The 15,000-nt window shown below is 33.2% G+C and overlaps 1 protein-coding gene across 1 annotated transcript in view; it reads left to right on the top strand.

Annotated features, from left to right (window-relative positions):
* Window positions 1-15,000, top strand: part of LOC113823788 (proteasome assembly chaperone 1) — a 17,357-nt gene that overhangs the window by 1,969 nt on the left and 388 nt on the right. The window contains exons 2-5 of the mRNA XM_027376477.2: window positions 4,379-4,470; window positions 7,429-7,640; window positions 9,866-10,061; window positions 14,736-15,000. The exon at window positions 14,736-15,000 is cut by the window's right edge and continues 388 nt beyond it. Of these exons, the coding sequence (XP_027232278.2) occupies window positions 4,379-4,470; window positions 7,429-7,640; window positions 9,866-10,061; window positions 14,736-14,956 (721 nt within the window). The 3' untranslated portion in view covers window positions 14,957-15,000. The remainder of the gene's footprint in view (window positions 1-4,378; window positions 4,471-7,428; window positions 7,641-9,865; window positions 10,062-14,735) is intronic.

Here is a 15,000-nt window from a genome sequence, read left to right on the forward strand (position 1 = left end):
TGGCTACACCGGTGACCTGCCTCATTCTTCTCAGTGACCATGAAGGATGTGTGCCATTTGTGTTATGGTGGTGTGCTTGATTTTTTTTTCTTTTTTTAAAAATTTAATGGAAAATTCTGAAGAGATCATAAAGTTTTTACAGATTCATGGAATCATCCTAAATGAAAGAAAGTGTGAAAAACACTATCTTGCCATGCATACTGAGGTGAAGAGAATATTTCCCAGGGGGTATTGGAGGGCAGAGCCCCCCATCTTCCCTCCCCTTGGGCAGTGTCCATAAGGCATGCCGATTCACAGCAATTTGGACAATTAAGTAAATTTTGTGTGTGATTACCATGTGCACTTGCGCTTTATTGTGTTCAAATATGGCGGCATAATCGAACGCTAGCATTTCAGAAAAGTATTTCTTCGATTTTAGAAAATATAAATTTTATCTTGCATTTCCGAAAGTTGTATTTCTTTGATGTTCGTAAATAGGAAGTTTGGCTCGTATTTCAGAAAAGTCGCATTTCATTGCATTCACAATTAACGTAGGGGACCGTCCCGGGAAATGACCATCTTTCCCTACTCATATCATCAGAAAAAAAATTGGTTGCAGATAACTCATTGATTCTTTTTGCATAACATAGAGTATAGAATTGCGCTCCATTTGATATATAATTTTGACCTCACATCCCCATGGGGGGAGGGGGTGGCAAAAAACAAAAAGTTTTTTTTCCCTCTTCTTCGGTACATAATGTGGCCCACAGTTTTTTCCTGAACAATCCACAAAAAATTTATGTGTTAGATCTATCATAGCCTTCGTCTAGAAAACTCTAGACAAAGACTACGCACAAAATCAAGATCAAAATTCCATATAGTTTTTATTTCAGAGTGGGTATTACTGAGTACTATCATCTTCAATATGAAATAATCAGTATCTCGCTTATACATCCGAAGTTTTAAAAAATCTGATTATTTGGTGACCTTCGTAATGAAGTCCTCATCACAGCGGTAACGACCAATTTCAAATCTAATCAAATTTACCGATGCCATAATGTACCGACCGTTGAGTTTGTCTTGGGGACCTGTGTGTGGTCCTCCCCCCCCCCAAAAGAAATCCCTTGATTCTTCACTTGTCCCCCAAAATTGTAGGGGATAGGGGGAAAAATATAGGAAAAAAGGAAAATTCCATCTAGAATTACCAAACTTTCAAGCATTTTGTTCTCTTAAAAGTTTCAGGATGTGCACTCTTCAAGTGCACACTTGGTAACAGTTACACACTGCACACTTCAAATTTTTTTCGTGCACACCCAAGATCTCGTTGAAAAGTGCCGTACTTTCCATATTGGCACATTGCTTGCAATGGAAATAGTACATGGAATTGATATCCTAGTCCAGTAATTTTAGCTTATAGTTCTGCATAACAGATCGTGATGATTCTGGTATTATTGGATTCCTCTCACTGTCTAGTTTCCAAATGTAAATAAGATGGTTAAGGTTTATGATAGGACCGCACCGACTAGGAGAAGCTCCCAGTAGGGAAATATGGCAATCATGAGGGGGTACGGGGCTTAGGTTAGGTGATCCTACTGGTAGTTTGTGCGTTTAAGATGTGGTTCACTCACTCGTTTGTTCCGGCAACACCATGTCGAATCATCCGTGGCTGAATCTTGTCTCAAGTTTTTACATTTTCCACTTTCTTTTTCATCTGTAATACTATCTTTGCTCAGATTTTTAATTTCCCACATTCTTTTGCTTTTTAAAATGAATGGTATGAAGGAACCCCCCCAACCCCTGATTCCCCACAATATCCCCCAACATTGTTGGCGGGAGTCAGGGACTTCGTCTCTGACAGATGCAGTCCTATCATAAACATTTACCAAAAAAATTTGTGTGGAAATCCCCCGAATCCCCACATTCTTGGCCCTGATAGCAGGGGAGGGCATGAAAAGTACCAGAGAAATTGCAGGGTAAAATGTAAACGATATACACAGAAATATTCACAATGCTGTTTAATGCAGGGGGCTGTGCCCCACTGCAACCCCCCCATGAGGGCTACCACCCCAACCCCTGCCAACAAGGGCTACAGCTACCTACATTAAACAATATATTATATGATTCTGTGTATATTATTAACATTTTACTCCACAATTCCCCTGGTACCTTTCATACTCTCTCCAGATATTTGGGCCAAAAATGTGAGCTTTGGGGGGTTCTGCGCAATAAAATCTACATGTCTGCATTTTATATGGAGGAATCCAACAATACCAAAATTGTCTTGATCAGGTATGTGGACGTATTAGAAAAAATTACCTCTAATCCTAAGACACTTTTAATACATGGATGATCCAATGCAAAGTGCAGATAACATTTAAAACCTTAAAGAATAAACAAGCATTTGTTTTGTGACACTTCAAACAGCAAATTCAAAGGCCTATTACATTACTCCTGTGCTCTTTGCACTAATGTTAAAGCCACCTGCAGTTATACAAAACCATAAAGTAAAAATTTTCTTTAGTTTATCTCTATGGTATGGTGAGGTAGAGCAAATTAAAGATGATATTCTTGTAGATGACAAGAAGGTGCAGTCATCAGCACAAAAAATCATCTGTAGACCTGAAAGTTAATGGTACAATTAAGGAAGGACATTGCAGAAAGTGCCGCCTGCAGCCCAAGTCCACTTGGTGCTCCAGAGTTTCAGCTCTCTTGCTGTGCTAACCGATGTGAAGACAGTGTTGCCCAAGGGGATGTTGGGGGGCAGTGCCCGAAGAGCAAGCCTAGTCACGGTAACTTAGAGAGTGGATAAATTTTTCCTTCTACATATAGAGCTATAATCCTGCATTTATAATGTGTGATCATACTTAGCCAGATAACAAGTCTGGACTATCAGGATGACTAGGTCACATGTGGAACCCTCGCAAGACCTCCATAATAAATGCAACCAACTCTAAAGGAAACCTTCATTATTTTCATATACCACTGTTTTATTATATATACTATATATATTTTGTAACTACTCTGATGAATATATGATTTATATGCAACTTACAAACACAAAAATGACCTTTGATAACAAAAATGTGCAATGAAATTACTTGCCGACCATCCCTTTAATAGCTGCTACACAAATGCTTTTGCATCATCATCTCATCCTACTAGCTTGGCTGCTTAGTTGGCATGAAGGATGAGATGAATAAGCAAAATTGGGGTTCTGCAATGGTTAAAAACATGTCCAAGAAGTCCAACTTGTTGGATGAGGAGTTACAAATGCAGATTTTAAGAATAACCAGTCCAAACTCTTACCTTGCTATGATGTACATGGCAGATGTATGTTGATCTTAGCAGGAATGCTGAAGGTGCTGTGACCGTGATTGCTTGACAGCGCCTCTGATGGGATTATTATTTATGATATTAAGCAACTTTATATGCAAACAGTGACAGATATATCTTGCAAGAAAAATGGGTATATTCTGTTTCCCACAGCCATGTAGTATAAGGTAGAATTTGCATTTAATGGACAGAATGACAAAAATAAGACACTTTTCTCCTATGGTATTACCTTTCCAAGTTGATAATTAGAAAGTTGTTCAACATGTAATACTTTGGTATACATTTACAGGAAAATACAATATCACTATAGGAAAAGTAAAATTGCACTCATGAATACATGATATAATCTGCATAAGCAAAAAATAAAGTCAAATATAAAGATGATAGTCTGTGACAAATGCTGTATCAAAATTAAGAGTACAGTGATTGGATGTGCCCTTGGGGCTCTGACCCCAGGTTAGGAAAGTTTTCAGTTCATATGGCAATATTTATGGATTTCTCAGGAATGGTTTAAATAATTGGGACATAATCTCAGAGGGGGGTAGTCAAGAGATTCAAACATATTGCAGCTTTCATAACTGAAAGAAGGAATAACAATTGTAAGATTGGATGGCTCCATGGAAAAAAAACTATTGTCAAAAGAAATAATGTAGAATTTGCACTCCTGATGCCATTAATATTTTCCATAATGGTAGTAATATGAATGACTGAAAATAATTTAAATGTTTGATAAGGGTTTCATATGGAAAGGCAAGACTAGAAAAAAGGAAATCATTACATGTTGCTGAGACTATATCAGTAAGCAGTAAATGGTACCAATACATTTAGCATATACAATGTGTTGTCAATGCACTTAGAAGGACAAATTAGACGAGAAGGACAAATTGGACAAGCTCTGTCCTGAGAGGAGAATGTTTGTTAACATTTTTCCCTTATTGCCATTATCTCTGGAGGCAGTTGTTGATTGCTGTGCACATAGCATACTATACAAGTAAAGTAAATTCATGATTTTTATTGATGTATCTTGATCCATAAGAATAATTTAGATTAATCTCTCCTGTTTCAGATATGAGATAAACACGGTCTTGAAGAAGGGGATGGAAGATCATATCCTGAAATGCTCCACAGTGATAATTGCTTGTGGAAATTTAGCAACAGGTGAGGTTGTTTAATCTGAACCTTCACTAAGGTTATTAAAGTTATTTTCCTGAATATGCTATAAGATATATAATGTATTATGATTTCCTTTTGTTTCATGTTCTTCCGCTAAAGATGTTTTTATTGCTAAGTTTCACATGTTTTGTGTTTTATATCTTATAATTTCTTTATTGGTAATGATGTCCATATGTCTAATTATTCTTTAATCTGTATAATCCTTTTTTTTTTTTTTTTTTTGTTAGATTTTTTTTAAACTGAAAAATTTCATGAAGGTAGGTTTAACTTGTACTAACAAATATTTATTTTTCGTGTGTGATCTTTTGTATATTAATATTAGTGCAGGGATTAACCCCCTGGCTGTGGATGGCATGATACCTTGTTTTGTCCTGTGTATTTTTTGTTGAGTAGTAATTGTCCAGTCAGAGATGGCTCCACAAGTGCTTAGTCACTTGAGAGTCAATTATTAATCCTATGAATCTCCTCTGTTTACCCTTTTCGTAGGTAATCTTTTTTTACGTTGTATTTTGATAACATTGTAATTATCATATTTTCAGTATTGATAATAATAGCAGCGATACTAATAACTTAAAACTTGAGCACTTGTGGAACTATTTGTGTGTAACAAAATTTAAAAAATACTACATTGGACAGTGATAATTACACCCAGGGTAAACCTTCATTCGCAATTAGCCTTGAGTATAATGCTATGGCAAAGCTAGGCCTTAAGTGTTAAGTCACTGCATTGCCATTATGCCGTGACGCCAGAAAAAAAAAAGTTGAAAAAAATCGCCCCCCCCCCCCTTCTTCTTCAGTACATAATGTGGCCCACAGTTTTTTCCTGAACAATCCACAGAAAAAATGATGTGTTAGATCTATCCTAGCCTAAGGCTGTGTAATAGCCCGATTTTTAATTTTTTATTTTATTTATTTATTTTTTATTTATTTTATTATTATTATTATTATTATTATTATTATTATTATTATCATTATTTTATTTTTATTTTATTTTTTTGATGGGGGACTGGTTGACACAGAGAACTATTTTTTGTCTGTTTTTTCAGTATTGAAAAATTTATATTTTGTGATTAAGGTAAAAATTTTAAAATTGGGTTATTACTATTACTCTAGCGAAATCAACAAACTGCCTTTGAATCGCATGAAAATTACAAGCCCCATTATATACCCCATTATGATGTGTAAAAAAATGGAGATACTGCATATTATATATATATATATATAAATATATATATATATATATATATATATATATATATATATATATATATAAATATATATATAAATATATATATAAATATATATATAAATATATATATAAATATATATATATAAATATATATATATAAATATATATATAGATATATATATAAATATATATATAAATATATATATAAATATATATATAAATATATATATAAATATATATATAAATACATATATAAATACATATATGAATACATATATGAATATATATATGAATAATATATGAATATATATATGAACATACATTTGAATATATATATGAACATATATATGAATATATATATATATATATATATATATATATATATATATATATATATATATATATATATATATATATATATATATATATATATATATAAATATATATAAATATATATAAATATATATAAATATGTAAAAATATATATAAATATATATAAATATATATAATATATGTAATATATATATATATATATATATATATATATATATATATATATATATATATATATATATATATATATATATATATATATACTTATATACTTATAATGCCCACACAAAAAGTACCACTGAACACTTTTCAAGGATTATGTGATTTTCTTTTTTCTTTTTTTTTAGGATTCAAATTGATCAGTTGAAAATTGGCTGTGAGTATGTTTATCATCAAAGAAGAACAGGATAAAAAGGGTACAGCTCTCTAGGCTATAAAGATAAGGCCACAGCTTTTTTTTTCGTGAACAGTGGGCCTGCCGACATTATTTCCAGGAAAATGGGAGAGGGGGGAGGAAATCCCAATTTTTATTTTTATTTTTTTTATTTATTTTTTTTCTCAACGATATTGTGACGCAGAAGAAATCGCAAACAAATAAATGCAAATCAACTTGTCTATGATTCATTGTGTATGGTATTGTTTCTCTCGTCCCCAAAACAAAAATTAAATGTTTCGTGGAAATACCTTACTCTCATGTGTCATGTCATGTCTGTTGTCTATCGTGTCCGTGGTCGGTTGTCCCTTCTGATCAGTATTTTGCAATATGCGCAAAGAACCTTCACACTAGGATGTAAACACTCACATCAAACATCAGAACAAAAATGGCCATGGCAAGTGGTGTGCAAAATAACAAAGTTCATATATATGTAAATTTTTTAATGAATATTTTTAGTTTGATTTCCAAAATAATAAATTCTAGTTGAAAGAATTCTTTGTCTGTTCTAGTAAGACAGAATTGTACTTCCTCCAGTTGGGGCTGGAATTGATACATTCCTTTACTTCTGATCTTTGGATGGTATGAAGTACACTTGTCTACTTTTGGTGCTGGGGATTTTTTTCCCCCCTCCCGACGACATTTCATTATCACCAGACTTGCCTGTTATTCAAAAAAAAAAAAATTGCTGTGGCCAAAAGATAAAAAAGAAAAATTCAGACAATTCCTGTAATGCAGTGTTCTTGGAGATAAAGGATATTCTAGGTTTTTATTGTAGTTCATTGAGTGTTATATAAAGTATTTTCAAAGCTTCATATCTGCACAGAAAGGAAACAATTTTTTATTTCTTATTGTTTTTATACAAATTATTTCAGATTTTAATAATTCAAATTTAGTTATACATAATTTTGATAAAAAACAAACAAACAAAAAAAACTTTTCTGGGTTAATATCTAGATGTTCATAATGAAATAAAGAATAATTGCAGATTTCTGTGAAACCATGTTCTGGTCTGAGAAATGTTCAGAAGCTGGTGTAATTGAAGTGAAGCAAGAACGAGAGATCAGCATTGAAGACACAGGTGACTTTCGTCCGCGTCAGCCTCAGCCTTCAAAACTTTTTATCACCCCTCACTCAGTGCTGGTGTGTTGTACTAGTAGAGATGTGACACCCATCATAGCTACACAGTTTGTACAAAAGGTTTGTTATCAAAATGTCTCATGTAAAACCAAAGTTGCTCATAATCTTGTTGATTTCATTCAAAATTAACTTTGATGGCTATTGTGAATATACAAGTGTAGATATACATATATATGTTGTATATATGTCCATTTTATAAGCAGTGAATCACCTTTCAATCATTACTGCTATGTAGAGGAAATTGTGGTGGATAATATATGTTGATAGTGGTAATGAGGTATGTCTACATGTCAGAATACTAAAGTGGACAAAATAATGTATTGTGGCAGTAGAACATACAGGAATTCAAATTAGGGTACTAATTGGGTGTTAGCATATAAAAAGGAATCATACAGTTGACACTTGAATAGCTGATTAATTTCAGGCCTATATTTTTTAAATAAGCAAAAGAAAAATATAAATAATTTAGTCTTTGGTATAAATGAGTAAATTGTAACTATCTTGTTTCATAAAAGTATGCAGTGTGAGGGATATTTATTTTTTAGAAAATTTATGCAAAATTTGTTAGTTTTGTTTGGCCTATAGTTCTATATGTGTACAAGAGCCAGAATAGTTAAAGCCAAGTTGAATATGTCTTATAGGAACAAATTTCATAGACATTTAGAAAAAAAACAAAAACATATTGCATGGCATAGTACTACCACTTATTACACTATTTCCTTCTGGTATATCATGATCTTTTTACCATTTACATTTTATATGCCAGTATGCTTATAAATACATTTTATTTTTTAATATGATTAAAAACAGCTTGCTTGTGTTTGATTAGCAAAGTCATAGTAATCTCCTCCCTATTTCATTCATACAGTACAGTATCCGTGAAACTTTCCAGCTTTGTGTTTAACTGAAACTTGTTTTTGAGATATGATAATGAAATGAGCATATTACTGACCTCTTCAAATTCTTGTAGCCAAAATTTGATATAGAAAAGGCTGAAAGATATACTTGTTTTTTTTTCGTCTTCTTTTTCTTTTTCCTTTTCTTTTTTGTCATAATTCATATCATATACAGATGGTTCATATTTTTTTATTAGTATGCTATTTATGTAGATAAAATATATAACAGTGATATGAATCAGTGTCTTAACCCACTAACGACGGGTGTCCCACATATGCGACACCCGAAAAAATAAACATTGCCGGGTGGCCAGTGTGATGGTGACGGCTCTAGCCTTCATGATGTAACAGCCTATGACATGTTAATACGCCATGACTCATAGTGGGTGGGCCGGCTGTACACAGTTGGTTAAAGTATGAAAAAGTTCAAAGGTATTTATGCCTACAGGATGCAAAAAGTGAGACTCAAGACTTTCTAATGAAAGATTAAAAAGATTATCTAGTATACTTACTTTCCCTATCTTCTCTCTTTTTATATGTAGACATACTTGAATCTGATAGTTATTGTATATCATCTTTTAGGAGTTAATCAATAGCTATTATGAGTTTTGTACAACAAATTAGAGTTGATACCCACTGTGAACAGGGCCAGGGAGTTAGAGAAAATGCTTACAACAAGAATTTAAGAAAATACTAATTATAAGGTTCTGATTGGATTCTTTTCATACAGTGATGCCCCTGTCAGCTTCATGGTAATTAGGCAGAATTTCCTGGAGTTTGAATCCATCTGTGCCCTTTGCGACAGAGCAGTTGTGGATGGCTTATAGCTTTAATCCTTACGAACTGCAAAGCCTCCAGCTTGTCTGTCCCTTCAGCTGTAGAAAAGATCTAGGGTTTGGCAGTATGCCATACACCACCAGAATTACAACCTCACAGTGATTCTTTATCATTTATACATGAAGAAAGAGACAGGGAAACATGACCATCATTATCTCAGACAGAGCTGTGAGTGCGTGGAGGTAATATTGTGGGTATGGCTGAAGGAAACTTGCCACAGTACCAGATATATATGAGGACACTATGAACATATTCATAACAAAATAGTTGTTGTGAGGAAAAAAATCTTGCTATTATTCATACAATTTTGCCACTTAGAAGTTTGAACACATTCAGTGAATAGTAATGTTACAGATGAATAGAAAACATTTGTTTAGAAGGCTCAGTGATAAAAAAAAAAAAAAAAAAAAAAAAAAACAATTGTATTGAAAATTTTTAGGAAAAAATATATCTGAATCACTTTTCAGCATTATATGATTTAGTGCAATCCTGAGCATTATCTCATTCCCATGGCTACTGACCATTAAAGCTCCTTATATGTGTTCATTTCAGTTATTCAGTGTGATAGAGACCTCTGTTTGTGTAATGGTATTATCAAGTCATCATTATGGGGCTCTACATGGTAATTACGCACCTGAAGGAGAGGACAACTGTGTGGTCCACTCCCTATGTTCTCCAGCATTTCCTGGCACACCTGTTTATCCTTCACTTCCACAACCAGCAACACTGGACTCAGTACCTGCAGCAGGTAATTTGATTATATATATATGTTTGTGTGTGTGTGTGTGTGTGTGCGTGTGCGTGTGCGTGTGCGTGTGCGTGTGCGTGTGCGTGTGAGATAATATATAATGACCATTACTGGCATCTCATACACACACACACCTTGCTACCCACAAACACAGCCTCCCCATACTCACACCCCTGCCAGATACCTACAAAACCCAAAACCCACCAGAGATTTAGTTATTTGTAACCAATGGTAATATATTTGGTTATTTCAATTATGTATAATATATATGTATATATATATATATATATATATATATATATATATATATATATATATATATATATATATATATATATATATATTATGTGTTACACACACACACACACACACACACACACACACACACACACACACACACACACACACACACACACACACACACACACACACACACACACACACACACACACACACTCGCACGCGCATGCACATGCACATGCATATGCACACGCACACGCACAGGCACACGCACAGGCACACGCACAGGCACACGCACATGCTCACGCACACGCACACGCTCACGCATTTGCACTTGCACACACATAGACACTAATAGCATTTACAAATAGAAGTAAAACACCAGACTTGGAGAACTTATGTTTCTGATGAGATTTACCCCAATCCCTTCAAGACGCATCGAACAAACATGTAAACAAACACTGAGCTGTTGCTTCTGCCTAGAATGGGTGTACCAGGTATAAATGCAGGCAACATTAAATGCCTGCCTGCAGTCACATTGGGTTAATGAATTGCTATTTTGTAGGAAAATTTTTGAAGGAAGGGAAAAAGATGTATTATTCATTATTTACTTTTTTGATTGTTATGAATGTCATTTTATTTAGGTATTTTTGTAATCTTTATTTTTCTTTTAAACCATTGGTACTGGATAATTGCAATGTCAATTATGTTTTCACATAGATGGCTCTACAAGTGCTTAGTCTTCAAGGAACCAATGAGTACGAGTATTCCCAAAATTTTTAGGAAACATTTTTTTGTTTTTACTGTTATTATTATTATTATTATTTACATTATAATTATTATAATGTTATTAACAGTATTAATGTCAGTGTTGCCACAAAGTATCAAAATCTTTCAAAGTACAATCATCCAAAAATTGTGTCAAAATGAAGCAGTCATTTGCCAAAATGAGAATACAAAATGAACTGTGTCTGAATTACAATGGTTGTGTAGTTACATTGGTTTATTTTATGTCTGTTATGGTACAACAGTGAATTTAGCTGATATATAATTTACATAAAATATTTAGAATTGCTTGGTTGAGTCTACCATTCAGTTCCTTTGCTTTCATTTTCTATGTGTAGGATTGTGCCCAACAACTGGTCAGGGTATTTACAAAGTGTGCCCCATGAGCTATTACAGCCTGGCATTCACTAGACACACTACAGAAACTGCAAAGTGCAGGAGCCACTACAGTCCATAGTAAATGGCTGTTGTGTTTTGGAGTTATGTAAACAAACTTCATTTTCCCCAGCTAACAAAGGAAAAATTATTAAGCCTATTTGAACCAAGATGCTTTGCAGTGTTCTACATTTCTGTACCTTGTCATGTTATGTAGAGTATATTTTGCACTTATTCCTTTTGTGTGTACATTATGCATGCACTACTATTCTTACTATAGTAGTGATCATAGCTGATAGCATCATTTACATCCCAAAAACTTGAGTATATTCAACCTTGCCACCATTATCACTTGGTAAACAAACCACTGCACTAAGGAGATACCCACCTCTACAGACTGTAGCACCAGGAGCAGCCATAGCTGCCTAGTTATTCGCACTATGGTACTGTTCACCAGGAAAAGTAATGCTATAAAGTTTCTGTTGCACATTAGTGAACACAAGATTAATGGGACTGTCTTTTTTTTTTTCAATTTTTCTTGACGATTTTGATGAAACTCACACCTGTTTATGTAGACCCTCCCCTGATCCCTGTGGTTGACTTTTTTTATTTTTTTTTATTGGCCAAACAGGTTTTGAATTATTGTAAAAAAGACTGAAAAATTGCAAAGTTCTCAGTTTGAAAATTGGCAAAACAGCAAAAATTATTTAAAGTTCAGAAAAAATGACACATGCATTTTGATGTAATTTTTGAACAGATTCATCCTAGATCTAGTACTTTTTTTTTTTGGTATGTGTGAATTTTTGAAGTGACCGACTATCAGGATTTTTTTTTCGTATGTTTTTAATATTCAGCTACAAAATGAGCCATAAAACTTTTATTTTGGACTAAAATTGCGGCTGATACAGCTTATGCTCCTACAAAGGTGGTATATCATGATATCAGCATTTTTCGTTTTCTTCATCTTTCCATGACTATCTTGGTATCAACAAAACAAGGTATAAGATTAGTCTTCCTACACCATAATCCTCTTATCATCTACCTGCATTCCGAAGTCTTTCAGACATTGCCAGCACATAACGGTTTCTCAAAATCTTATGTATAGTGTAGAGTGGTAGGTGTGATCTGGGGGGTCTATAGGCCAACATTGACCTTTTTTTTTTCATATAGCCAGCCATTTTCCGAAGGTGACTGTTAAAACACCCTAATAGGAGATTTTGAAAATACGTCACTTTTATAAGAAGCACATGAAAATGTTGCAAATCCTTATTAAATCATGTAATAGATCTATTATTCAGCTATAAAATGAGCCATAATATGTTAAAATCAGACTGATAATATGTGTGGTATGCGTAAAAATGTGAAGGACCTAATAATTGCTATCTTTTTCCTTTTCATTATTTATACATTTTACTTGAGATATTATGAATGAAATACTTGTATATAATAAAATTATCTATTATTTACCTATTATTGTGTGTCTAATGGGGTTTTACAAAGTATAATGTTGTTCGAAAAAATAACCATTCTCCAGTCGGATGGGTATCATATGCGTTCTTTTCTCGCCGTGGCCGGGCTTCGCCGGATGACGTACATTTCTTTGCATCTGTGGATTACTGGTGTTTAGCTCTATGGGGCCACGTGGTCAATTTTCACACTCAGATTCCCATGAAAAGACGATATACAATTACAGGGCGATTGAAAAGTCTGTATATAAGCACATATAGATCATTTCCAAGTACCCCATGACCATTTTTTTATTTGTATTGTTACTTATATTTATTTATTTATTTGTTTGTTGATTGTTTCATGAGATTTTAACCAAAGGTGTGTTTTAATCTAACTTAGATGCTTATTGCACTTTGGTAGTGAGGCGGACCATGGTTTGGATCCAGGATTTTTTTTTCTAACTCGAAAAGTTATGAACAGGTTTTAATAAAAAATTTTGCTGAAGTTTGTCTTAGCCTAATTAATCTACCATAAAATTTTGGTGGTGATCCGGATCATTTGGCAATCCTACCCCCCATTTGGGGTGGGAGGTTTGCATTTTCAAAATGTTTTGCTCATAGATCAACCTAACTATGTATGATAAAAACATAAAGAAAATGAAATACTCCATATGAATGGCATATTATGTTTATGTGTTTGTATGAAGAAATTCTTCATTATCGTTTTTTTGACGCTTACCAGATTTTAAAAATTATTTGAAAAAAATGGTTGGTCTCTTCTTATGTGAAATTTGATAAGCTTCCAGAAAATAATCTCATATAGTTATTATCTCTAATCATTGTGTCACATTTACCAATTTACTAAGGTAACGTGAAAAAAATATTTTAGTCAACATCGAAAATGGCTGCTATTACCTAAAAAGTAAGGGTTGGGCCTTGAAATTTTTAGGGGAAAATCGGAGGCCCTGAAACTCCTTGAAAATGTATTAAACTTGATTTCAACAAGATGGGCGGAAAATGGCGAAAAAAGACCAAACGGTCCCCTTAAATGAATTGTTAGAAGGTATTTTTACGTTCTATATATATATAATTTTTATTATTTCATTGCTAGAAGTAGTTTATGTTAGTTACATTAAAATATAGTTTGCAGTAATTCCATATAAACGTTTGTAATGAACAGCTCTACAATTTAATTGCTGACAAAAATGCAGTGAAATGATTTTCAGAGGTAAGGAATAATAGTAGTATGTGTTGGATGATAAACTGGGCATCAGCCAAGCAATCTTTTTTTTTTTTTTTTTTTTTCTATGTTATTTAACATGACTGAGGCAGTTATGCAAGGCATTAGAATATCTTCTTTATTTATAACCATTTGGTATGTGTGAGACCAATTTTACATTATGTATCAAATTTTTTTTTTGCTTTTTTTTTTTTCTTTTCTTTAGTATGTCGGAATGTGTCAAAACACCAGAGAGGCTTTAGTACAATTGCATTAGCAATATGAAAATGAAAATCTTACCAAAAATCAAGGCAGTAGTTGAACAGTTGAGATCAAATAGGGAGTAGTAATTGACTCCATTGTGACTAAGCTCTAAGTTAAGTCTATAAACCAAAATCACAATTAGCATGGCATGTATGTCTTTCCATCCTGGCATTGTGGGTTAAACAGGCAAATTTATTTGTCATTTAGCTCTTTGTTTGTCTTTAATCTTATTGTAAACACAGTATACATTACCATAACATATAACTATAACTTTATGAATGCATTTATTATTAAGATGGTTTCTATTATTATTATTATTTATTTATTTTATTTATTTTTCAGCATTAACAGAGTGCATAGTGAACCAGCGACCTTGTGTAGCCTACCCAGTGTTCACCGAGACATACTCCACAGGAGATTTAGACTTAGTGGTTGATGCAATGAAGAAGGTGTTCCACATTGAACCCTTTCTGAAAGCTGCAGCTTCATTGCAGGACAATAGCAAATTATGTCAGTACAGGGATAGAAACATGAGGGAAGAAACACTGGATAGATATATGTAATTTTATTTTGGTTATCCTGTATTAAATGTAAGCTTATTTTGGGC

This window comes from Penaeus vannamei, chromosome 7, assembly GCF_042767895.1.
Source record: "Penaeus vannamei isolate JL-2024 chromosome 7, ASM4276789v1, whole genome shotgun sequence".
Taxonomy (NCBI): domain Eukaryota; kingdom Metazoa; phylum Arthropoda; class Malacostraca; order Decapoda; family Penaeidae; genus Penaeus; species Penaeus vannamei.